This window comes from Haliotis rubra, unplaced genomic scaffold (genome assembly GCF_003918875.1).
Source record: "Haliotis rubra isolate DU_JTF1 unplaced genomic scaffold, ASM391887v1 Scf161, whole genome shotgun sequence".
NCBI classification, from domain to species: domain Eukaryota; kingdom Metazoa; phylum Mollusca; class Gastropoda; order Lepetellida; family Haliotidae; genus Haliotis; species Haliotis rubra.
The window spans coordinates 408,128-434,996 of NW_025765570.1; the positions used below are offsets into that span (position 1 = coordinate 408,128).

At 43.5% G+C, this 26,869-nt stretch overlaps 1 protein-coding gene across 1 annotated transcript in view; it reads left to right on the forward strand.

Annotated features, from left to right (window-relative positions):
- The window catches only part of LOC124271532 (alpha-1-macroglobulin-like), a 58,412-nt gene that overhangs the window by 13,007 nt on the left and 18,536 nt on the right, over window positions 1-26,869 (forward strand). The window contains 15 exon segments of the mRNA XM_046706674.1: window positions 3,369-3,421; window positions 7,301-7,370; window positions 7,556-7,669; window positions 8,456-8,540; window positions 12,236-12,335; window positions 14,449-14,566; window positions 14,853-14,968; window positions 15,660-15,836; window positions 16,676-16,894; window positions 18,500-18,770; window positions 21,032-21,279; window positions 22,566-22,715; window positions 23,625-23,709; window positions 25,113-25,198; window positions 25,804-25,892. Of these exon segments, the coding sequence (XP_046562630.1) occupies window positions 3,369-3,421; window positions 7,301-7,370; window positions 7,556-7,669; window positions 8,456-8,540; window positions 12,236-12,335; window positions 14,449-14,566; window positions 14,853-14,968; window positions 15,660-15,836; window positions 16,676-16,894; window positions 18,500-18,770; window positions 21,032-21,279; window positions 22,566-22,715; window positions 23,625-23,709; window positions 25,113-25,198; window positions 25,804-25,892 (1,981 nt within the window).

Below are 26,869 nucleotides of genomic sequence, written 5' to 3' on the forward strand. Positions count from 1 at the left end.
GCATCTTTCCCCGCCCAACACACAAATCTTTCCCCGCCCAACACACGCATCTTTCCCCGCCCAACACACTCATCTTTCCCCGCCCAACACACGCATCTTTTCCCGTCCAGCACACGCACCTGTTCTCCCATTTGGAGCCAGTACTGGCAGGAAGATATTATCCAATGCTCAGTATATTTCCCATTTTATTTGAAGGATGTGAATTCAAACAGTTTTGTCTCTGACGTTGTGCGAAACACAACTTGACCCATGAACCCATATAGTCACTAGATCAAACTGGATACAAAGTGACCTTTATACGATGGGGAATGTATTACCAGGTGGAGGATGGCCTAGGTTCGATCTCCTGACAGCGTCTTACTAAACAGTCAAAAGATGGTGCTTGTTAACGGGCCGCTCGGAAATATACTTGTCGGCTTTGAGTCAGAATATTTGCCTGAGTGACTCTAACAATGAATCCCTGTCGGGCTACCGTTATCAAACCGGCATAATCCCCGTGTAGTACAGTCAGCAACGCGCTCACACGTGCACACACGAAGCTATTGAAACAATGAACATGCTGTAAAACCTCATTTCACTCAGCTCCAAAAACACAACCTGAATGGCGGCTTCCACGGTTGAACGTGACAGGGCGGATTAAACAGCCTTCAGCTGTGTTCGCGGACACGTCAGTGTAGTTTGGAAGTGTTGGCACGAAGGTTTCCATGTCGAAGAACAAAGTCATCAGTTGACTTGAGAAATCATTAACCCCTGCTCGTAATCTCTTGCCTCACAGCCTGCATTCCATTAGTGAGAGCAAAATCCTGTCGTTCTAAGAGAGATGAATTGATATTTGATATGTTACACCCCCGTAGTGGTTGAATATTACAGTGAATTACGTATGAACATAAATACTCACTTAGTCAATTACTCAAGCAATAAAATGTTATATATCAATTTGAGGGCTTTAACACACGCACGCACGCACGCACGCACGCACACACAGACAGACAGACAGATATATACACGCATACATACATACATACATACATACATACATACATACATACATACATACATACATACATACATACATACATACATACATACATACATACATACATACATACATACATACATACATACATACATTTGATGGTGATAATGATAGTGACAGTGATGACGACGACGGTGAAGATGACGACAACGACCACTGCGGGTGACATACGCAGTTCTCCACTATCGCCCCTAAAACTGCTTCTACTAATGACCCGACAGTGAACGGCAGGAGATATTTCCCTTCTTTCTCGTGTTCTTGTAAGAAATCAAGCTGAGTGATGAGATGGATTGTTCTAGGCGCACCGATTACCATGAGTGATTGGCCTGCGGGGGAAAGAGCATTGATCGATTTTTCACTCTTACATTGCATTTTAGTCCCTACAATTCACAACTTTATACATGAAAATAGGACGAAAACATCAAATAAATTAGAATCCTTGATTCTCATACTTCAACAAAACGTTGACATCCTGGCAATGATAGCCCGCTTATAGAAAGTGACTCCATATTTGGAGAGAAATGCACCCTGACCTGTGTCAATTCGGAGATCAATGAGTTTCACATCGCATAGTCGCATACTTTTTGAACTATTCGTACTGAAATAGTGACAGATTGTTAGTTCGCTACATAAGGACATGTCAGAAGGAAAGTAGCGGCCAACGTGACTCGGCCTGAAGACGTTAATTACCTCCTGGAATGTGGCGTGGCGTGGCGTGGCGTGGCGTGGCGTGGCGTGGCGTGGCGTGTAGAATTGAAGGAGCACGATCTGGGGCTCCTTCACGAAACAAACTTTACTAAGGTTAACCTTAACTCCCATTCTTTAACATTGCACTAAGGTTACCTTAGTGACTTACGATCACCTTAGTGCTTTGTGAAAGGAGGCCCAGGACTGTTTGAAGACCTCGTGTCATTCCATGCACTTTGCCTCAATCGATCTTGGCGGTTTGAAGGCGTTGATAACTGTATCCAAATAACAGAGGTGACAGACATGATGTGTAGGTGATATGTGAGTGCTCGATGTAATGCTTGTCGTTCAGTGTGTGCTGGGGAAGACATTTGTGCTGGCTATATCATGGGGACTTCCCTGACAACCTTCATTTTGCTTCTACGATGTGACTCGAACTCGCTCCATCGTGGTGACCGAACACTTTACCCAGTAGCTTATACCCGACCCTTAAATGCTGGTATAGAAACTATAAGCCATCATCTCCAGTCCGTATTGGCTCCTGACCTAAAGAGTTATTGTGTATTGTATTGTTGCAACAAATCACCGCACAAGTAAAAATGTGCACAGAAACTAGGCACTACATCATCGTAATTCCATGCATCCTGCATCTCAGATGGGGCGAGGCTTGACCTTTCGATCTATCATTCAGATTGTCTATCTACGTGTTAAAAGCCTCTGTGGGGTTCTAAACTTCTCACACCGTACGGCAAGCCTACATCTAAAACCACTTGTCTAAATGAAGTGATCAGTAACACAAGTCCTTCGCGTCTCCTGTGGTGATAGTCGGGCTATATATTACCCGCTGCGGGAACTCGGCAGTTTCAGCTCTGTTTCATCACTGGTTTCACAGTAACCGTTCGGTGTGGGATTCTTTATTTTCAAATATTAGAACTTTATCGGGTTATCCTGTGGCGTGTGAATGTTGTCATCACTAGATTCCATTAGGTAATTAGGAAGAGTTTTCAACAAATTGCTGTATTGTGTTTGAAGAGGCTGGTGGCGGTGTGAGATGGAGTGGTTTCGACGGGGCATTTAGTTTCTTTTTCTGCAAGTGTCTGGGACATGGAGTCGGATGTTTATGTGAGGTGTATAGATGTGTGTGTGTAGGGTTTATGTGGCATGTAGAGATGTCTGTGTAGGGTTATGTGGGGTGTAGAGATGTCTTTGTAGGGTTATGTGGGGTGTAGGGATGTCTGTGTAGGGTTATTTGGGATGAAAAGATGTGTGTGGGTCGGGTTTATGGTGTGCAAGTACCTGCTTATTAATAATATGCAATTATATGCACTACAACTTGCATTCCTGTAGCTGTTTTCATACACATGTACTCTGGTTTATGAATGAGCCACTCGTACGTGTTGTTAAATCTATATGCTCACAACAAAGGACAAAATGCCGACTTAAACGATCGGCAACACACTCGATGACACAGTGCACCAGATAATGGGCGATAAATGATGTGCCCCTGTCAGACGGATTTGATAAGGAAGGCATGAAACATAATTTTCGCCTCTAATTACGGAATTTCTCCCGACGATTCGGAAAATTAGGTTCTTGTTATGTCATTTTCCAGGATGTTCTTTCTAATTATTGATTTATTTTTCAGTGCAGTTCCGTGTTCTAACACTAACGAGGGACCTCAAGACAAGGACTGGCGTGGTAGGCAGACTTGACAGTTCTATACATTTCGAACATTACAGACAATATATTGATGTTTAACATACAGTACTTTCTTTCTTTTGTGAATCCACATTTTAATGCAAGACTAGTAAAACATGTTTCAACGATCAATACATTCTAAGAGGCCGTTTCTGAGACAGCGTCACACACCATCCAGGAGATCTGGTAGTGTTGTGCTGGGCATGGCTGTCTGACATACACCATTCAGGAGATCTGGTACTGTTGTGCTGGGCATGGTTGTCTGACATACACCATTCAGGGGATCTCATACTGTTGTGCTGGGCATGGTTGTCTGACATACACCATTCAGGAGATCTGGTACTGTTATGCTGGGCGTGGTTGTCTGACATACACCATTCAGGGGATCTCATACTGTTATGCTGGGCGTGGTTGTCTGACATACACCATTCAGGAGATCTGGTACTGTTGTGCTGGGCGTGGCTGTCTGACATACACCATCCAGGAGATCTGGTACTGTTGTGTTGGGCATGGTTGTCTGACATACACCATTCAGGAGATCTGGTACTGTTGTGCTGGGCGTGGCTGTCTGACATACACCATCCAGGAGATCTGGTACTGTTATGCTGGGCGTGGTTGTCTGACATACATCATCCAGGAGATCTGGTACTGTTATGCTGGGCGTGGTTGTCTGACATACACCATTCAGGAGATCTGGTACTGTTATGCTGGGCGTGGTTGTCTGACATACACCATTCAGGAGATCTGGTACTGTTATGCTGGGCGTGGTTGTCTGACATACACCATTCAGGGGATCTGGTACTGTTATGCTGGGCGTGGTTGTCTGACATACACCATTCAGGGGATCTGGTACTGTTATGCTGGGCGTGGCTGTCTGACATACACCATCCAGGAGATCTGGTACTGTTATGCTGGGCGTGGTTGTCTGACATACACCATTCAGGAGATCTGGTACTGTTATGCTGGGCGTGGTTGTCTGACATACACCATTCAGGAGATCTGGTACTGTTATGCTGGGCGTGGTTGTCTGACATACACCATTCAGGAGATCTGGTACTGTTATGCTGGGCGTGGTTGTCTGACATACACCATTCAGGGATCTGGTACTGTTATGCTGGGCGTGGCTGTCTGACATACACCATCCAGGAGATCTGGTACTGTTGTGCTGGGCATGGTTGTCTGACATACATCATCCAGGAGATCTGGTACTGTTGTGTTGGGCATGGCTGTCTGACATACACCATCCAGGAGATCTGGTAGTGTTGTGTTGGGCATGGCTGTCTGACATACACCATCCAGGAGATCTGGTACTGTTGTGTTGGGCATGGCTGTCTGACATACACCATCCAGGGGATCTGGTACTGTTGTGTTGGGCATGGTTGTCTGACATACACCATTCAGGGGATCTGGTACTGTTGTGTTGGGCATGGTTGTCTGACATACACCATTCAGGGGATCTGGTACTGTTGTGCTGGGCATGGTTGTCTGACATACACCATTCAGGGGATCTGGTACTGTTGTGTTGGGCATGGTTGTCTGACATACACCATCCAGGGGATCTGGTACTGTTGTGCTGGGCATGGTTGTCTGACATACACCATTCAGGGGATCTGGTACTGTTGTGTTGGGCATGGTTGTCTGACATACACCATTCAGGGGATCTGGTACTGTTGTGCTGGGCGTGGTTGTCTGACATACACCATCCAGGAGATCTGGTACTGTTATGCTGGGCGTGGTTGTCTGACATACACCATTCAGGGGATCTGGTACTGTTGTGCTGGGCGTGGTTGTCTGACATACACCATCCAGGAGATCTGGTAGTGTTGTGTTGGGCATGGCTGTCTGACATACACCATCCAGGAGATCTGGTACTGTTGTGTTGGGCATGGCTGTCTGACATACACCATCCAGGAGATCTGGTACTGTTGTGTTGGGCATGGCTGTCTGACATACACCATCCAGGAGATCTGGTAGTGTTGTGTTGGGCATGGCTGACTGACATACACCATCCAGTAGATCTGGTAGTGTTGTGTTGGGCATGTCTGTCTGACATACACCATCCAGGAGATCTGGTAGTGTTGTGTTGGGCATGGCTGTCTGACATACACCATCCAGGAGATCTGGTAGTGTTGTGTTGAGCATGGCTGTCTGACATACACCATCCAGAGATCTGGTAGTGTTGTGTTGGGCATGGCTGTCTGACATACACCATCCAGTAGATCTGGTAGTGTTGTGTTGGGCATGTCTGTCTGACATACCCCATCCAGGAGATCTGGTAGTGTTGTGTTGGTCATGGCTGTCTGACATACACCATCCAGTAGATCTGGTAGTGTTGTGTTGGACATGGCTGTCTGACATACACCATCCAGTAGATCTGATAGTGTTGTGTTGGGCACGGCTGTCTGACATACACCATCCAGGAGATCTGGTAGTGTTGTGTTGGGCATGCCTGTCTGACATACCCCATCCAGGAGATCTGGAGGTGTTGTGTTGGGCATGGCTGTCTGACATACCCCATCCAGGAGATCTGGTAGTGTTGTGTTGAGCATGGCTGTCTGACATACCCCATCCAGGAGATCTGGAGATGTTGTGCTGGGCATGGCTGTCTGACATACACCATCCATGAGATCTGGTAGTGTTGTGTTGGGCATGTCTGTCTGACATACCCCATCCAGGAGATCTGGTAGTGTTGTGTTGGTCATTTGCTGTCTGACATACACCATCCAGGAGATCTGGTAGTGTTGTGTTGGGCATGGCTGTCTGACATACACCATCCAGGAGATCTGGTAGTGTTGTGTTGGGCATGGCTGTCTGACATACACCATCCAGTAGATCTGGTAGTGTTGTGTTGGGCATGGCTGTCTGACATACACCATCCAGTAGATCTGGTAGTGTTGTGTTGGGCATGGCTGTCTGACATTACACCATCCAGGAGATCTGGTAGTGTTGTGTTGGGCATGGCTGTCTGACATACACCATCCAGGAGATCTGGTAGTGTTGTGTTGAGCATGGCTGTCTGACATACACCATTCAAGAGATCTGGTAGTGTTGTGTTGGGCATGGCTGTCTGACATACACCATCCAGTAGATCTGGTAGTGTTGTGTTGGGCATGGCTGTCTGACATACCCCATCCAGGAGATCTGGTAGTGTTGTGTTGGGCATGGCTGTCTGACATACACCATCCAGGAGATCTGGTAGTGTTGTGTTGGGCATGGCTGTCTGACATACACCATCCAGGAGATCTGGTAGTGTTGTGTTGGGCATGGCTGTCTGACATACACCATCCAGGAGATCTGGTAGTGTTGTGTTGGGCATGCCTGTCTGACATACTGACATACCCATCCAGGAGATCTGGAGGTGTTGTGTTGAGCATGGCTGTCTGACATACACCATCCAGGAGATCTGGTAGTGTTGTGTTGAGCATGGCTGTCTGACATACCCCATCCAGGAGATCTGGAGATGTTGTGCTGAGCATGGCTGTCTGACATACACCATCCAGGAGATCTGGTAGTGTTGTGTTGGGCATGGCTGTCTGACATACACCATCCAGGAGATCTGGTAGTGTTGTGTTGGTCATGGCTGTCTGACATACACCATCCAGGAGATCTGGTAGTGTTGTGTTGGAGCATGGCTGTCTGACATACACCATCCAGTAGATCTGGTAGTGTTGTGTTGAGCACGGCTGTCTGACATACACCCCCATCCAGTAGATCTGGTAGTGTTGTGTTGAGCATGGCTGTCTGGCACCACGTCCATAAAATCAAAGTATTGTCAACTGCGATATCATTTTCATAATTATGCTATCCTAACAAATAACATTGCCAATATCATCTTCTTTGGGTATGAATTGATAAAATGGAAATTGTTTTTCTGTGTAGATTCAGAGCATCTTCATTAAAACTCCAAACGACATAAGAGTCAAACAATGGCTGAATGTTCAATGTCAAGGTAAGTAATTCATGTCTACATGTACTACTTGTATTTGTATGTGCACACTCTCACTCCCCTTACCTCTCTCTCTCTTTCTCGGTGTATTTAAATTACGCGATTAAACAACATGATTACAATCATGACGGTTGGAAATCGCATGGTCAGTATATATTCTCGCCTAATTGTGATGCCCGTGTTTCTAGGAGTGTCCAGCTTCAAGTACCCCATGCCAACCGAGCCAACGTTAGGGGAGTGGACCATTGAGGTGACCATTGAAGGAGAGACTACATCACAGCCGTTCAAGGTGCAAGAGTACGGTAAGGGTATCCTGTTCCTAGGTTGAATGTTCAAATTCCATGTCCTCGAGGTTGACAGTGGCATTCTGCATAAGGTTTGTTGTCAAGTGTTTTGTGTTTGTTCGCATGGCCAGCGATCTCGCAGCGCCCCATCGTGTCATTGTCCGAATGTCAAGGGTTTGAATCCCTTTGGTCCACCCGATTATAACCCTTGGTCTGACGCCCTTAAACTATTGAATCCCATGTTCCACCCGATTATAACCCTTGGTCTGACGCCCTTAAACTATTGAATCCCATGTTTCGCCCGATTATAACCCTTGGTCTGACGCCCTTAAACTATTGAATCCCATGTTGAACCCAGTCATAACCCTTGGTCGGACGCCCTTAAACTATTGAATCCCATATTCCACCCGATTATAACCCTTGGTCTGACGCCCTTAAACTATTGAATCCCTTGTTCCACCCGATTATAACCCTTGGTCTGACGCCCTTAAACTATTGCAATACTGTTCAAATAGACGAGCTAGGGGTCAACGGTGACCACAGAAATTGGCTGGGTAGAGATGCGTCTCTTTGGCCCACCAGAACGCTCTGATTGTGGGTTCTACCCCGATTATGTTATTAGGTTTGTCAGCATGTGCTCGTAGGTTACCAAACTTGTAAACCTCTGAGACGTGTATCACTGCGGACTTCCGCCAACATGAAGCTGACACGAGATGTAACTGGAATACTGTTATAAGTGGCATTAAATGAAACTCACTCACGCACACACAAGTCACACTAAGTCACCGCTCTCTTCACTTGCAGTGTTACCCAGGTTCGACGTTCAGATCACGCCGCCACCCTACCTGTTGTCCAACGCCTCCTCCATCGACGTGAAAGTCTGTGCCGAGTACGTACTGTAACGAGTGAGTGAGTTTAGTTTTACGCCACACTAAGCAATATTCCAGCTATATGGCGGCGGTCTGTAAATAATTGAGTCTGGATCCGACAATCCAGTGACCAACCACATGAGCATCGTTCTACGCAATTGGGAACCGATGACATGTGTCAACCAAGTCAGCGAGTCTGACCACCCGATCCCGTTAGTCGCCTCTTACGACAAGCATCGGTTACTAAAGATCAATATTCTAATTCGGATCTTCACGGGTCCGTACTGTAACGAGCCTCCTGAATACGTGAATGTTTGCTGTAACACTGACAGATGCAAGCAGTTTTTTGTGTGTCTCTTATCCTAGTAATATAATCTCTTTCCGTGTGGATTTCGGGTCAAAAAGGTCCTGAGGACCCCATGGATCTGGTTTGAATTCTACAGAGCTACCCCGAACGCCAAGACCCGTATACTTTAACATAGACTCGACACCTAATACTGTACCACGACACACCCTGACAAACCTTTGTGGGACGGGTCCCATTGAGTCATTAGAGTGATTCACGCAGTCGTCGGTCATTCTGTCAATCACTTGTTTATCTGGTCCAAACTCATTTACTTATTTATTCATATATCTGAGCAAAGTGAAGCCTGAGTTGCCCTATGTTCTAAATCGTTATTGATCTGAGTTATCGAACCAAATGCCATGGAAGCAGCGGTGATACCGGGTAGCTCCCCAGTGCGAAGCTTATAAGAGGCCACAAATGATGAACTGTAGTAATGATGTATGTACACATAGACTGTGTGCCATCAAACCCAAACCACATGATTGGTCACAAAGCGGTGAAGTTAAGCAGCGTCGAGCTCGGAGAGTCCTTGGATGGGTGACCGTGTTTGGCAGCTTGACTCCTGAGAGTTTCTAGGACTTGAGTCCTGCCCCACAACGAAGCACATGTGATACATGTGGTCTCACCTTAGGCAAGTGAGTTTGTTCAAAATTGTCTCTGTTCACCCAGCAGGAAAATGGGTACCCGGTGGAAAAAGTCATATGACTATAACCTTCTAGCGCCTAACAGGCAGCTTGGGTTATCCGGGGTAATAATGTGCTTTGCCTTGATTGTTAGCGCTATGAGCACACCTAGTGTGGAGTTTGGTGCTATATTAATGGACACATTATTATTATTACATGATTGGTGTTCATACTATCAACCTTGTCCCTGTTGGTGAGTGAGTGTCTGAGTTTAGGTTTACGCCGCTTTTAGCAATATTCCAGCAATATCACGGCAAGGGACACCATAAATGCGCTTCACACATTGTACCCATGTGGGGAATCGAACCCGGGTCTTCGGCGTGACGAGCGAACTATTTAACCATCAGGCTAACCCACCGCCCCTCGTCTCTGTGGGGACCATGTATAACTCTACTGGTCGGCAGGTCATTATGAGGGGCAGGTACAGTGTATACGTTGACAGCATACCCACATAGTATCGGTCACTGGGTCTGACTCATGTTACAAGATTCTGCCACAAAGCTGGAACTTTGCTGAGTACGGTTTTAGAAGCACACAACAGCATCACACAGTCTTATTGAAGCGGTAGCGACACATTTCTTTCAATCCTGAATTACATGCATAGTCTGTTTGCGGTGAAAACGTTCCGATGAACTTCACTTTAAACAAAATAGTAAATCAAATAGAGTGAAATTAAGATTGCGAATACTCATAATTTTACCTTGCCATTTGAAAATTTAAATCTCAGAATTTTATTCAACTTAGGATAAAAGTTGTTTAACAAACGATCATAGTTTCAAATCGGTATTATTGGTTTGTATTACAAGGGGGTATGCACATTAAATGAAACACCGAGAACAAGGAGGGTTGGTTTAAGTTGACGCTCATCACGTACTGCACGTGCATTTGTTTCACTGTTCGAACTACTGCGCTTACCCCCTTGTAATACAAACCAATATAAGCGATTTGAAACTATGATCGTTTGTTAAACAACTTTTTTTCCTAAGTGGAATAAAAATCTAAGATTTAAATGTTCAATTGGCAAGGTAGAATTATGAGGATTCGCAATCTTAATTTCACTTTATTCGATTTACATTTTTGTTTAAAGTGCAATTCACCGGTACGTTTTCACTGCAAACAGACTATGCATGTATTTCAGGATTGAAAGAAATGTGTCGCTACCGCTTCAGTATACTGTGTGATGCTGCTGTTGTGTGATTCTATAACCGTACTCAGCAATGGTCCAGCTTTGTGGCAGAATCTTGTAATTACTTGAGTTAGACCCCGTGACCGATACTATGTTCTTACACTGACTGGAGTCCTCGTTGTCTCCACGTTGTCTCCACTGCTGAAACAATGAATACATTTAAATCTATAGTCATATCTTATACCGTCTGAATTCTGTGCTCGTGAAGCTCGTTTCATTGTGCCGACATGAAGCGTCACTAGCATAGACAAGCAGAGTTGGCTCCCTGACATTCAGCCCAGGATTGTACTTGGAAATCAGTAAACGTAATATAAATTCACACGCTATGGTTCCGCGGGGGATTCTAATTGTGTGTGATACACCTGGAGGTGGCATTCAGCGGAACATGGAAACAGAATTGAATTCTTAAATGTCGCTGTCGGGGTAAAAACACATCTGATAGTAAAACCCTTGCGGATTCCTGAACAGAGAGCATCAAACAGCAGTGTTCAAGTGGGGATCGGGTGGACTCTGTATAATCTGTGTGTCCATTACATCTTACAGCGTTGATCCGCACGTGTGCTGTCAACTAGTGTTGGGAATTGGTTAAAATCTCGTAATTGATGATTGGTTCATTACAACCGATCAATCATCGAAAATAATTGGTTAGCGTCATTTATGAAATTTTCCTGGTTATTTTTTGATTATGCACATAAACTAAAGAATATACATGCAGTTCCTTGGGGTGATTTTTGCAAATTGCACATCTTTAAAGGATGACTAGTATGTTAGGAACATAAATTTCTTGTCGTCTTTAAAATAAATTCAGTTGTGACTTGGAACGAGCATGTAGTGTTCATGAAATGTAACAGACAAAACCAACCGTGTGTAAAATATTGTTAATGCAAAAAGTGTTCCAGAATTGTTTGTGTTCGACTATGAGAAAACATGATCGATTGCTTGGTCGTTTAGTCATTGCGACCAATCTTCGATTTTTTCAATTAATCGGACCACCACTACTGTCAACCACGGTCAATGTTGCCATGACTTCATTACATGCTGCAGTGATGTTCCTAGGGGCACAGTCCTGTATGCGACATTTAACAACATTCACACTCTTTAGATTACATGTACAGTATCTGCAATTTGCGTTCCGTGTCGTGGATATAAATCCCAGGTTTGTTCCGATAGCCTTACACTTCCAAGTTTTGTCAGCACCAATTCCGAGCTCATTGACATCACCAATGATGTAACTGAAAAAGACTGTTCCAAGCAGTGTCAAACCCGGTCATGTAACTGAACAACTGGAAAAACCCTCAAATTGCGTCAAACCTTAAACTCACTTGCACACATCACCTAGCATGTACTGTACCTGTTACTCGTTATATCGACACCCGGTGTTTGACACCCTACAAGGGTAAAATATGTAAAGCCCATTCTTGGTATGATTCTCCTTCTCTCTGTGAAACATCTCTAATTTTTTAAGCGGCGAAAAATATTACTCATTACCTGCTGTTGCAGATACACGTACGGCAAGCCAGTGACGGGCTATGTCAGTTTGGAGGTGTGTCTCACCATCTACGAATCGTCAGAACGGCCGTGTTACATCGAAACCGTCAAGGTAAGGCACAGGGATGGAGTCGAGTCTCACCAAATACATGTCACTGTAGCATAGACGATAGCATTGGTTTGTGGTCAGAATACGTTGGATACATTTTGGTTATTGTATTCTGTAAGTACCAGGAGGCACAGGTTGCCATAAATCGCAGACGTATGTTCCTTAACAGCTGGACACATGTGAGCACGTGTTCTAATCTCAGTGTTCACCTTGATGATGTTTCAATGTTTGTCACGCAATCTGCGTGGCCCTGTGGATAGAGCGTCTGTCCGGAGAGCGGGCGGTCCTTGGTTCGATACCGGGTTGTGTTATACCTGAAAACTTTACTTTGTCCGAAGACAGACAGACAGACAGACAGACAGAGAGACACGCTCAAACATGCACGACGGTAAACACGTGTAATAATCTTGTGCGCAACTCTGAACCCCAGTTCACCTCAATATCTGTTTGTCAGCGCCATGTTAGCAGTAGAGGTATTTAAAGCGGCCTTCACACGGCAAACCAAAGTTTGACAAAACACATGTTGAAATTTTAAAAGTTGTCAAACTCGTGTTTTCAGACGTCAAACACATGTGAAACACATGTCTCTATCGATCAGGTGACAATTTGCCTGACTCCGATTGGTTGTTTCTGAACAACACGAGTTTGACCACACCGAAAGTTTGATGGAAAGGTTGGTGAGAATAGAGACCGATCCTATTTCTCGACAAAAGTTTGACAGCTCTGTAATTGGTGTTGGTGGCGAGTTGTTGTAATGTTCACACTCTCAAACTCGAGTTTGACGACATTATTATTACAACATGTGACGTCAAACTTTAGTTTGCCGTGTGAAGGCCGCTCCACATCTGCATCACTTTCCTCCGACATTATGTTGACCTGCCTTGATAAGACCAGTATAATGAAAGCAGCATCTTGACCTCTTGGCGATCGCGATGGTCATGTTATATTCGTTATGGACGGTCAGCACCTGTTCCCTTCTGACATAATCTCTTATAGTTTTATAGTAATACATAGCAATACATCTCTCGTTTAGTTTTATAGTAATACATAGCAATACATCTCTCTTTTAGTTTTATAGTAATACATAGCAATACATCTCTCGTTTAGTTTTATCGTAATACATACATCTCTCGTTTAGTTTTAGAGTGATAGATAGCACATCTCTCCTTTAGTTTTACAGTAATACATAGCAATGCATCTCTCTTTTAGTTTTATCGTAATACATAGAAATACATCTCTCGTTTAGTTTTAGAGTGATAGATAGCAATGCATCTCTCTTTTAGTTTTACAGTAATACATAGCAATACATCTCTCTTTTAGTTTTATCGTAATACATAGAAATACATCTCTCGTTTAGTTTTAGAGTGATAGATAGCAATACATCTCTCTTTTAGTTTTACAGTAATACATAGCAATACATCTCTCGTTTAGTTTTAGAGTGATAGATAGCAATGCATCTCTCTTATAGTTTTAGTAATACATAGCAATGCATCTCTTTTAGTTTTATCGTAATACATAGAAATACATCTCGTTTAGTTTAGAGTGATAGATAGCATGCATCTCTTTAGTTTTATACATAGTAATCTCAGTTTTAGCAATACATCTCTCGTTTAGTTTTAGAGTGATAGATAGCAATGCATCTCTACATAGCAATGCATCTCTTTAGTTTTATCGTAATACATAGTTTTAGAGTGATAGATAGCAATGCATCTCTTTTAGTTTTACAGTAATACATAGCAATGCATCTCTTTAGTTTTATCGTAATACATAGCAATACATCTCTCGTTTAGTTTTAGAGTGATAGATAGCAATGCATCTCTCTTTTAGTTTTATAGTAATACTTAGCAATGCATCTCTCTTTTAGTTTTACAGTAATACATAGCAATACATCTCTCTTTTAGTTTTATCGTAATACATAGCAATACATCTCTTTAGTTTTAATACATTTACAGCAATGCAATGCATCTCTTTTTAGTTTTATCGTAATACATAGCAATTCATCTCTCTTTTAGTTTTATCGTAATACATAGCAATACATCTCTCTTTTAGTTTTATAGTGATAGATAGCAATGCATCTCACCCGTTGTGTGTTGTAAACTGATGAATCTGTCTCCAGTTCGATGGCTGCTACAAGTTCTCTATCAACACCAGCGAGGTGGAAATGGCCAACCGTAAATACTACTTGTATGGCGCCACACTTCGGATCAACGCCTCCGTTCGGGAAATTAATACAGGTATGGTAACAATAACGACTTGATGACATTAGCAATTTTCTTTATCTGAATTACGTGTTTGAGTAATGTTATCATCAGTGTTTTTATTCAGAAACTCAGAATTTATATTCGTACATCATCTGTCAGTCACATTTCGTTTCTCAAAATATTCTTTGGATAATTGGATAGACAGTGGAATAAGTATTATCTTTCATTGAAAAAAGGAGCTTTAAAAAACAGTTTCTGTTGCTGAAGTCTTTTTAGCATATTTTGTGGATTTTGATGCTATACCATGCGTTCTGTTTAGCTGCGGTTGTCAACAAGACGAGCATCGGTCCCAGTGTAACCTATGATCCGCTTAAGATCACGCTCGAAGACGACTCAAATGGTTTCTTTAAACCAATCTTCCCTTACCATGGTCGGGTGAGTGCCATTCTAATCAGGCGTATTTGTTCGGCTGAACACTGTATAACTGTTTCATATTTAATATGCACCGCTTACAGTAAGGACGTCCACGAACATCACAACATTCATACATTCCTGGCATAATCTATAAATATTAAATGAGCTTGAGTCTGACTGAGCATGTTTTTATGCCGCTTTTAGCGATATTCCAGCAATATCACGGTGGGGGGACACCAGAAATGGCCTTCACACATTGTAGGGACTCGAACCCGGGTCTTCAGAGTGACGAGCGAACGCTTTAACCATTAGGCTACCCCACCGCCCCAAATGAGCTTGAATGAATATGAAAAACAAAACATTAAAACAATTTCAGCATTGCCATTTTTGACTGATTATTATCAATAACATCAATAACATAAACATCAATATCAATTAGTTTATCATCGATATCACAAACAGTGTTGAGAGTGATACAGCTTAAGCCGTTGTATATATCCTCAGCACACGAAACACATGTGAATGGTACGGATCTTGTCAATATTTAGACACACCTCGGTACATCAGTTTTATCCTAGTAGGGTACGTACACCGAGACAGAGGCTGTAGCGCCAGCCTTAACTGATTCAATAACCTAGTTATTAGCCTCCCCAACAACATCAACACCATCTCCATCAGCTTTGAACGACTGAACTACGTCTTATCTTTCTAGGCTGTGGTTACGACTCCCGACGGAAAGCCAGCACCTGATGAGCTGATCGAAGTAACGTTGGTGGACTACCGTAACGACATTCGTCTCGCTAACAACTACACCACCGACAGTGACGGCATCATCCGCTTTAGTGTGTGTGACATCATCACCGAGAAGACACAAGACTTCAGCATTGATGTAATGGATGTTCTCAATACAATACCAATAAGGCATCTTCTGGCCCAGTGTCCTTGCTCTTTAAGTACCTGGGGCCACGGTAGTCAGGTTGTCTAGGGCGCTGCAATTTGATGAGGGCATCATTTTTTTATGTGTTTCACTTAGCCACCAAATTCTGAACATGGGTCGGTCGGTCGGGGGAAAATACATTTTTTTTAATTAAAACAAAATTATCCGAATAATGTTCTTGATTCTCATATATTGTAATTTTAATTTCAATTTCTCGTGGTTCTTTGGACTTGTAGCGGCGACTGATTAAAACATTTTAGATAGATAAACATTTTATATGACGAGGCTGTACCTTTTAAGTTCGAGTCGGCGGAGTCGGAATGGAAAACAAGAATTTTTTAGGGGGTGGGTGTGGGAGTCGGGGGATGAGTAACACAAAAAATATAAATGCTGCCCTGATCGTAGTTACATCCCTTGTATGTGCCGGGATTCACTGATCATGTTGCAACGCCGTTAGCGTCACCCTTGGTATCACCACTTGCGTCACTTAAAGTCTTCATTAACTCATACATCATCATCGAAGTTCAACACTGTTCAACTCTCGCCTTCAGTAATTAGGCTGTGGGATTATTAACACACATTTATTGTCGGTCTCCTTTCTTGGCCTTCCTAGTTCAGTAATCATTCTGCCATATAATGTCAAAACACGTCACTCTGATTATTCGGTATAGTCAGTGGTGTAGGATCAAGTTGAGACGAGCAATCTGCAGATGACTTATTTACATGAACGATTAACTAAATTAATATCAATCTCTATTCTTGGTTCAATCTATGATTTGCTTCCCATTCAGGCAAAGGCAGTCCTATACGCGAGCCCGTCCTCCTATAATGGTCTGTCTAACGCCCTCTCAATGACTCGGGCATACAAGACGGTGAAACAATGGTACTCTCCCTCGCTAAGCTACATCGCTATCCCTCGGCAGAGCCGCACCGTGGCGTGTGGGGGAGAGCTGGAAGTGACCATCCCGTACACCACCACCCTCAACACATACACCAAGTTCTACTACCAGGCAAGTCAAGTCGGGGACGCCAAACTGCTACTGTGCTTTACTGTTGAATGGTGACGTTGTGACATGATTGTGAATATGTTTCGACATTATCATAATGTTATTGTTGTAACGTTATTGCGATATTGGTTGTCATGCTACGAACACGTGGTTGTAATAGTAGTGAGACATGGTTGTTGCTGCATTGTGACAATGTTGTGAGTGAATGAGTATGTATACGCTGCATTTAGTAATTTTCCCGCAATATCGCCATGAGGGATATCAGAACTGGGCTTCACACATTGTACCCATGTGGGGAACATGACGGGCGAACGCTTGAACCACTAGGCTTCTCCATCGCCCTTGTGACATTGGTGTGACCATATTTACGTTGGTGTGACTGTATTGACATTGGTCTGACTGTATTGACATTGGTCTGACTGTATTGACATTGGTGTGACTGTATTGACATTGGTCTGACTGTATTGACATTGTGTGACTGTATTGCCATTGGTGTGACTGTATTGACATTGGTGTGACTGTATTGCCATTGGTCTGACTGTATTGACATTGGTGTGACTGTATTGACATTGATGTGACTGTATTGCCATTGGTGTGACTGTATTGACATTGTGTGACTACATTGACGTTGGTGTGACTGTATTGACATTGGTCTGACTGTATTGACATTGGTCTGACTGTATTGACATCGGTGTGACTGTATTGACATTGTGTGACTGTATTGACGTTGGTGTGACTGTATTGACATTGGTGTGACTATTGACATCGGTGTGACTGTTTTGACATTGTGTGACTGTATTGACATTGTGTGACTGTATTGACATTGATCTGACTGTATTGACATCGGTCTGACTGTATTGACATTGGTCTGACTGTACTGACATTGGTGTGACTGCATTGACGTTGGTGTGACTGTATTGACATTGGTGTGACTATTGACATTGGTGTGACTGTATTGACATTGTGTGACTGTATTGACATTGTGTGACTGTATTGACGTTGGTCTGACTGTATTGACATCGGCCTGATTGTATTGACATCGGTCTGACTGTATTGACATTGGTCTGACTGTACTGACATTGGTGTGACTGCATTGACATTGTGTGACTGCATTGACATTGTGTGACTGTATTGACATTGGTGTGACTGTATTGACGTTGGTGTGAGTGTATTGACATTGGTGTGACTGTATTGACATTGGTGTGACTGTATTGACAATGGCGTGACTGTATTGACGTTGGTGTGACTGTATTGACGTTGTTGTGTAACAGTGACATTGTCACGACATGATGTTGATATTGTTGTGGTGTATTGTTCGGCAGTATTGTTCTATTTTGTTGTGATTTCTTTGTACCTTTGTAGCGTTGTGAAGCCTATGTTACTGCGGTATGGTAATATTATTTTGACACTATTTAAGAGTTACTCAGACACATATGGTTTCAAGTTTTCATAAGGAGTTAGTGTCTCATTGAGTAAACCGCAGTATGAGACAGGAAATGATTAACGTATACAGTTCAGTTCAAGAGATTGAACTGTCCAATAATATTAACATAACATGCTGTATATCTTACCTGATTACGAAGTCTTATTATCTGCTCTTAACTCCAGGTGATGTCCCGTGGTCGAATCCTACATACTGGACACAAAGTACACCACTTCCTGAAGCACGACTCCACTGAGTTCCTGGAGGTGCCAATGGCATCGTGTCTTCAGAAGCTGCCTGACCCGTCCCCGCCCCCAGAGATTGGACAGGAAGAGGGCGGAGAGGAAGGCGTCCAGAATGAAGGGGAGGCTATCGAAAGTGTAGACCCTCCAGCGGAGATACAGGGTGGTCTCAACCATCCTCTAGGGGTGCGGAGGAAACGGGCACCTGTTATCGGTGAGTTGGAACAGATGAGGGATGGGGAGGAAGAGGAGGGGGAACAGATGAAGCATGACAACAAAACGCATGAGGGAAATAACACGTTTGAAGAGGGTGACAGCAATGGCAATTACACCTTTAACGACACGACCTCCCAGCATGAGAGGGATGACACGCATGTGGAGGGTGGTGATGGTGCTACCCCGCTTGAAGAACCTGGTGGTGGTGGTGCCGTGCATGATGCGGGTGGTGGCGGGGATGTGCATGATGAAGGTGGCGGCGGTGCCGTATATGAAGAGGCGGGTGACGGTACTGCTCACGACATGGGTGGTGGCGGGCACGAAGAGGGCGGTGGCAGTACTTTGCATGGAGAGGGTGGTGGCGATGCCGTGCATGAAGAGGGTGGTGGCGATACCGTGCATGAAGAGGGTGGTGGAGGTTCTGTGCGTGAACAAGGGGATGTCGTGCACGAAGAGGGTGGTGGCAGTACCGTTCACGAGGATGTCGGTTCTGTAGGGAATTACACGTTAGAAGCGTTATCACTTGTGCATGAGGGAAATGACTCGCATGGAGTACATGGTGTGAGGGAGGATGGAAATGGCACGCTTGGAGAGGCTGATATCACAATGGCTGACACCAACGATACATCTGAGCAGGAAAGTAATGGGCGGGACATGGAGTATATCTATAGTGAGGGGAATACAACTCAACAAGAGGGAAATTATACGCATGAAGCGGGGAATCACACGAATGAAGACGGGGGGCACATGCATGGAGAAGGGGAGCACCAACATAATGACGATGGTACTAGGAGTGATCAATTAACCGACGATGGAAAAGTAACTAACAATAGTAGCAATGACGCGCTACATAAAGTTGGTCAAGAAGCTAATGTCACTCAGGGGTTGGGTGGGGAAATACAAAATGACCAGTCGGAAAGAACCGAAAACGATACAGTTGTGCAAGACAATTACAAAAAGACTCTAAAGACAAATAGTGGCCCATCTGATAATGCTCCGTCTGACGTGGGAAGTGCAGGAGCCAACGGTTCCATAGCAACTGATGTGGGTGTGATGGAAAATGAAACCTCAAATGAGGGACAAAGGAATTGTAAGGAAAACTGCAGAAACGCAGAGGCAGATGATTTAGGAAATGATTATGGTTACGATGAATATGATGATGATGATTATGATGATGATTATGATGATGAATACGATGAGGATAATAGAAATAGGAACCAGATAAGTGAAGACATATACGGCGAGGAACCCATTCAAGCGGCTATTTTCAGACCGTTTGGGTTGAGGAAAAAGCGGTCATCCGGTATAGGTGAGTGTAGGTAGCTGTAGGTTGTAGGTCAGACAAACAAGATGATAAATCTGGCATTTTCACTGCCCATGTTACCACATATCCAACTGCCTCGTCATTAGACCTCTTCCCAAATGATCTATTCTCCACAAGAACAAAACATTTGATGTGCTAGATATAGAAGTTCACTTGGTTAACTCAACCTGAGACTAATGCCTTATAATACATTGCAGTAAGATAATAGTGTATTCACCATTTCCACCAAATCATGAAGCTCCTCGCAGCGGTAACCCGCTCGCGGAGCTAGCTGTCACTGTGTGCTTTCCACGTATTGGCATACGAGCCCAGACACACTATTCTTCCAAAGCCAAACTTTGTTTCTCAATATGAATTTCTATCCCATTTCAGTTATCATTTTATTGGTACAACTGGTGTGGGGGAAGGGATCTGGTGCTTTTCTTTTCGTCTGGAATGTCGAACCAACCTGATTTTTAACCACCAAACGTAAATTCATCTGGCATGTAGCAATTTATAATTTACTACTAGCTACACTATAATGATATCCCCCCCCCAAAACAAACAAAACAACAACAACAACAACAAAACAAAAACATTTGGGGTTATCTAGAGGGTAAATGTGACATGGCCACCCTTGTGACGGCGATGAATCCGAGAGGGTGATGATGGTGCCACGCGCTGGGATAGAGTTTGTGGATGCAATGCAGGAAGGGAGGTAACTCCCACCAGTATGATTTCTTTAGTTTTCTTCTTTTATATTTTATCTAACATGTCCTATTTTTCCGAATTTGTTCCCAATAAAGCGATCCTGTCATATGTTTGTTTTAACCCATCATCACACCACACGTACACCACATGCCATGATGCACTATGCCTTAAACCCTACTATAAAACTGTTGACAGTGATGTTATTTCCATTAAATGATCTTCTGACGAAACTGTTTTTGCTTCAGCTGCAGAGATGGCTGGTAGTGATGTGTCTGACGGTGTTGAGGATGGTGAGAAACCACCCCCCGCGCCGACCGGACCACCACCTCCTCCCCCTCCCCCATCCCGACACGTGTCCCACTTCACTATACGGGTGCCGGTGACGGAGGAGATGTCCCCAGAGGCTAGTCTCCTAGTCTACTATGTTCGGGATGACGGGGAGACAGTGGCCGACAGCATCAACTTCAAAGTCGAAGCGTGCTTTAAGAACAAGGTGAATTGATCTGGAAGCTTGCATTGCTGAATACAAGAACCTTACAACAGTTTGAACTGCATGCAACCTGATGAAGTAGACACATAGGCGGATCCAGAGGGGCGTTGCAGGGGTGCGCACCCCGCTTTTGTCCTGGATGTTTATTAAAAGACCATTGAAACTCTCGGGAACATAAAGTGTGCATGCCCACTTTCTCAAAAGTGTGCACACACCCCACCCCACCCCACCCCACCCCTTTCTCAAAAAGCTGTATCCGCCTCTGAGATAGTCCTCGTCCCAACCACCTTCATTTGATAACGGTCAACAACAAAAACAGGGACTGCATGTAGACTTCGTCCGATTTGCAATCTTTGCAATTTCAAAGGTGCTCATTTACTGCATGCGATCAAGATTTAGTTCAATCTCTCGATAGATGGGTGTGCTCATTCAGACAGAAGCTCACACTATCGGCTGTGTTCGTGGCGTCCATCCCAGCACGGGAGCTGCTTGTCTGGAAATACCTGCAGTCTAGACGCCAGTGCCCACCAGGATACACCTCAGTCGTGACTTCACTGGTCGTGTGGATGGTTCTCTTCCACCTTTTTAATACTGATGTTCCTCTACTTCATAGGTTTAGGGAATTCGGTAGAAATGGTCCCAAGTAAACTCGGCAGGGTTGAAGAGCCCCCTGACATAAGGAGAGGGCATATGCTATCAATCATTGGTTTATATGGCCAACACTTCTGTACCTGCCACCTTGATCTGTAGGCGCTATCTCATGTACACGTATATCTCCACCACCTCCCTCTATAATAACATAAACAATGTATTTGATTGCGTATGTCGAATTCCGGATAAACCAGATTCTACTGTTTTCAACCCTGGGCGCCGTCCCATCTTTGACTTTAGGACGGAATCATTTTCTGTCATTTTTACCATGCAGTTTGAACCAGTTGTCATAATTGTTATTGATCATTGCCCATGAAATGCATTCCAATTTGTCATCGCGTACACGTGTTGTGTTCTATATATTGTGTGTATGCAATCGTATTGCTGTGGATCTGTACTACTTGGCCTTGATTTACGAAGCTCTCTTAGCGCTAAGATAGTCGTAAGTTAATGTAAATGTATGGCACTCACGACTATCTTAGCGCTAAGAGAGCTTCGAAAACCTAGGCCTTGTTTCTTGGCCGTTCTTGATGTCCGCGCCACGTTATCTCGAATGTTCGCCGGATATTTAGAAGGACGCATAGCTTCAATATTTTCAGATGTGTCAAATATCAGTGGCATACGTATTCTCATTGCAGGTGAATCTAGATTTCCTGGAAAAGAAAGTCATACCCGGAATGGAGGCAACTCTTCGGCTACAAGCAGCACCCGGATCACTCTGCTCAGTAGGAATGATTGACAAAAGTATTAATATTCTCGGCGGAGACCACCAGTTGACGCCTGATAAGGTAATCTCTCACTCATGAACTCACTCTTGGACAAACTTCCTGTGTATTCCGTAGAGGGGCTTGTGTTGACAAATGCGTATACTGTAGAAGCTATATATACTTAAAAAAGAGATTTTTTCAGCATATTCATGTCATTGCCAGTCCCTATACAATATGTACAGTTATTTTTCTGAGGCATGACATATATTTGGCTGAACAGAAACTGCGACATTTGAAATGTGTTTGAAGCCCGCGTGAAACTTAAACCCAAATTTCACCTCGGTAGGACATTTATGGTTATATTTACTGAGGGTTACAAAACGTTGTTATAATATATTGGATCGTTTACGTTTATGTAGAATTTAAACGTTATCCAACACTGTGCAATGTTATTAACGAAAGGAATTAGATCAAACGCATTTAAATAGATAGGAAATTAGCGTACCCAAGGTGGGATGTGTTTAGGTCCACGGAACTTTAACGGGTGGTGTATTTTCTGGGATATTCAGGCTGACGTAGTGTTTAGGTCCACGGCACTTTAAAGGGTGTTGTATTTTCTGGGATATTCAGGCTGACTTAGTGTTTAGGTCCAGGGAACTTTAAAGGTTGGTGTATTTTCTGGGATATTCAGGCTGACTTAGTGTTTAGGTCCAAGGCACTTTAAATGTTGGTGTATTTTCTTGGATATTCAGGCTGACTTAGTGTTTAGGTCCGCGGAACTTTAAAGGTTGGTGTATTTTCTGGGATATTCAGGCTGACGTAGTAAAGTGGCCAATGACGAACTGTCGCACCCCGACCACGTGTGACATTGCTCATAGTATCAACCACATGTTGTCAGGCCTAGACTACATGCTGCAGCCATGTGAGTGTGTATTGGGAACATGATGGATGAACCAACCAACCATTCTGAGACGTATATTTCTTCTTCAGATGTTCGATATACTAAGCAAATATGGAGCGGAGCACCACTACTACTATAGGCTGGACAGAGAATACTGTGAGCGGAAGGTGAACGGTAAGTACATGCAGAGGAAGTCGTTCTGTCCTAGGATGTTTCGTTAAAGATCTTTAACCGCAAAGGGCAAGTGTGGTTGTTCGGACAAGCGGCCCTTATCAGTGCTTATAACAGTGCGGTAGGGTAACATGTAAGTCCTGTAATGTATAGTCCGTTTGACTTCATTTGAGACCGATGAATTGCTCACCAACACAAAATATAATAAATGCAACAAAATCAAACTTTGCACGGTTACATGAAATTGACAGACCAACTCTTATGATTTGTCTCATGTAACTTGTATTGACATTGGTATGACTGTATTGACATTGGTATGACTGTATTGACGTTGATGTGACTGTATTGACATTGGTATGTCTGTATTGACATGGGTATGACTGTATTGGCATTGGTATGACTGTATTGACATTGGTATGACTGTATTGACATTGGTATGACTGTATTGACATTGGTGTGACTGTATTGAAGTTGATGTGACTGTATTGACATTGATATGACTGTATTGACATTGGTCTGACTGTATTGACATTGATGTGACTGTATTGACATTGGTCGGACTGTATTGACATTGGTATGACTGTATTGTCATTGGTATGACTGTATTGACATTGGTGTGACTGTATTGACATTGATGTGACTGTATTGACATTGGTATAACTGCATTGACATTGATGTGACTGTATTGACATTGGTATGACTGCATTGACATTGATGTGACTGTATTGAAGTTGATGTGACTGTATTGACATTGATATGACTGTATTGACATTGGTCTGACTGTATTGACATTGATGTGACTGTATTGACATTGGTCGGACTGTATTGACATTGGTTTGTCTGTATTGAGATTGGTATCACTGTATTGACGTTGATGTGACTGTATTGGCATTGGTATGTCCGTATTGACATTGGTATGACTGTATTGACATTAGTATGACTGTATTGACATTGGTGTGACTGTATTGACATTGATGTGACTGTATTGACATTGGTATAACTGCATTGACATTGATGTGACTGTATTGACATTGGTATGACTGCATTGACATTGATGTGACTGTATTGAAGTTGATGTGACTGTATTGACATTGATATGACTGTATTGACATTGGTCTGACTGTATTGACATTGATGTGACTGTATTGACATTGGTCGGACTGTATTGACATTGGTATGACTGTATTGTCATTGGTATGTCTGTATTTACGTTGGTATGACTGTATTGACGTTGATGTGACTGAATTGACATTGGTATGTCGTTCTGTCCTAGGATGTTTCGTTATTTAAAGAAAGGGCAAGTGCGGTTGTCCAGACAAGTGGTTCTTCTCAGTGTTTATAAGAGTGCTGTACATGTAACCTGTATGTGGACCTACAATGTACGTGACAATGTTCTATAACTGCAGATGAAGAACGCACCCCGGAACACGAAATGTATTCGGGATGGTGGCATTACTCATCAGGATACGTGGACGCAATCGAAGCTTTCAGGGTGAGCATTGCACACAGTTTTCGTTCATTTCCCACCATGACAAGGTGATTGACTTGTTTAAGGCAAGTGCACAATGAGTGCATGTGTGCCAGTAAGTAGGGGTAAGACGTATGGTTAACGTTTTCAAGTCAAATTACGATACTTCGAAACCTCAAACCATGTCGGCAGAGATAATTTTGTTAGATATATTTTGCTTCCACAGGAGACTTAAGATCGTCTCGTGTGCTCACCTAAATGCGATTACCGCTGACACTTTCCCTAACTTGGTGGATGGTGGTTACTTTGGTTTAAGGAAACCCATAATTGTTATTTAGGTAAGGTTTCAGCAAACACAAAAGAAACCATATCTGTCTGGAAAGAGTATCCCGTGGGGAAATCTCTGTTGCGTCTGTCTAAATTCAGTAGTCGCCAACCTGGTTGTCATAATTCTATGTTAAATATGGAAGTAGCGCTGTGATGGTCTTAGCATAAAGATCACTTTGTGAAACCGACCCTCTATTATAAACAGAGAGGCTACGAGAGCCGAATGAATGAAAAGTTTGCTCTCTACACATGGGTACAGTGTGTCATTTCTGTCATTTAACCATACTCGCTGACTATTGCAGCAAATGGGGATGGCGGTCGCCACGAACATGTTGCTGGAGACGCGGCCATGCTCCAGGGAGTATCCTGTGTACTACGATGGAGGTAAGGATGTCCCAGGCCTATGTGATTGAGAGAGAGAGTTTAGTTTTACGCCGCACTCTGCAATATTCCAGCTATATGGCGGCGGTCTGTAAATAATAGAGTCTGGACCAGACAATCCAGTGATCAACAGCATGAGCATCGATGTGCGCAGCTAGGAACCGATGACATGTTGTCAACGAAGTAAGCGAGCCTGACCGCGCGCATGTGATTGAGTTAGTTACTGATTTGGATGTTCAATTGACTCCTTTTAATTTCAGCTCATTGTGAAAGTATTTTGCATGCAGTAATATTCTCGATTCTTTTCTTCAAGAACGATAAGTAATGTTTGTACTCGGGCGATATATCCCTTATACGAAAGTTGTAGATGAATGTGAGAAACAGTATAACTGTATATAGGTGTGTTGGGATGGGTGGGACTTTGTTAAACATAGAACTGAACATAAGTACATGTTGCATCCAGCAGTGCTGAAGTGTTGAAGACATCGGGCCGGTTCATGAGAGGAATTTACCTTTTGGATGTACTTTCCAACCTACTAATATTGAAGTCCTATTGATACCAGTCCGCCCGGAGAGCGGAAGGTCGCAGGTTCGATCCCCGACCGCGTCATACCAAAAGACGTTAAAATATGATACTTGTTTGGTCCCTGCCTGGCGCTCGGCATTAATGGGTACAACAAGGACTGGTCGGCTCGGAGTCAGTATAATGTGTCTGAGTGGGGTATTCATGCTTCACTGCGGCATGGTATCTCAGTGTGCTAGCACTATAAAACCAGCTTAAGTCTGGGCTAGTACAAGCAGCCGCACATACACATACACACGCATGCACGTCGTCATATGAGCGAAATATTCTCAAGCACGACGTTAAACCCAATTTCACCTCACCTCACCTATTGATACCATGCAAGTGTCGTTGTTTGTGAAGGAACCTTGTTGTATACATACCGTCTCCTACCCCTCCCTCTATATCTTTACCTCCATACCTGA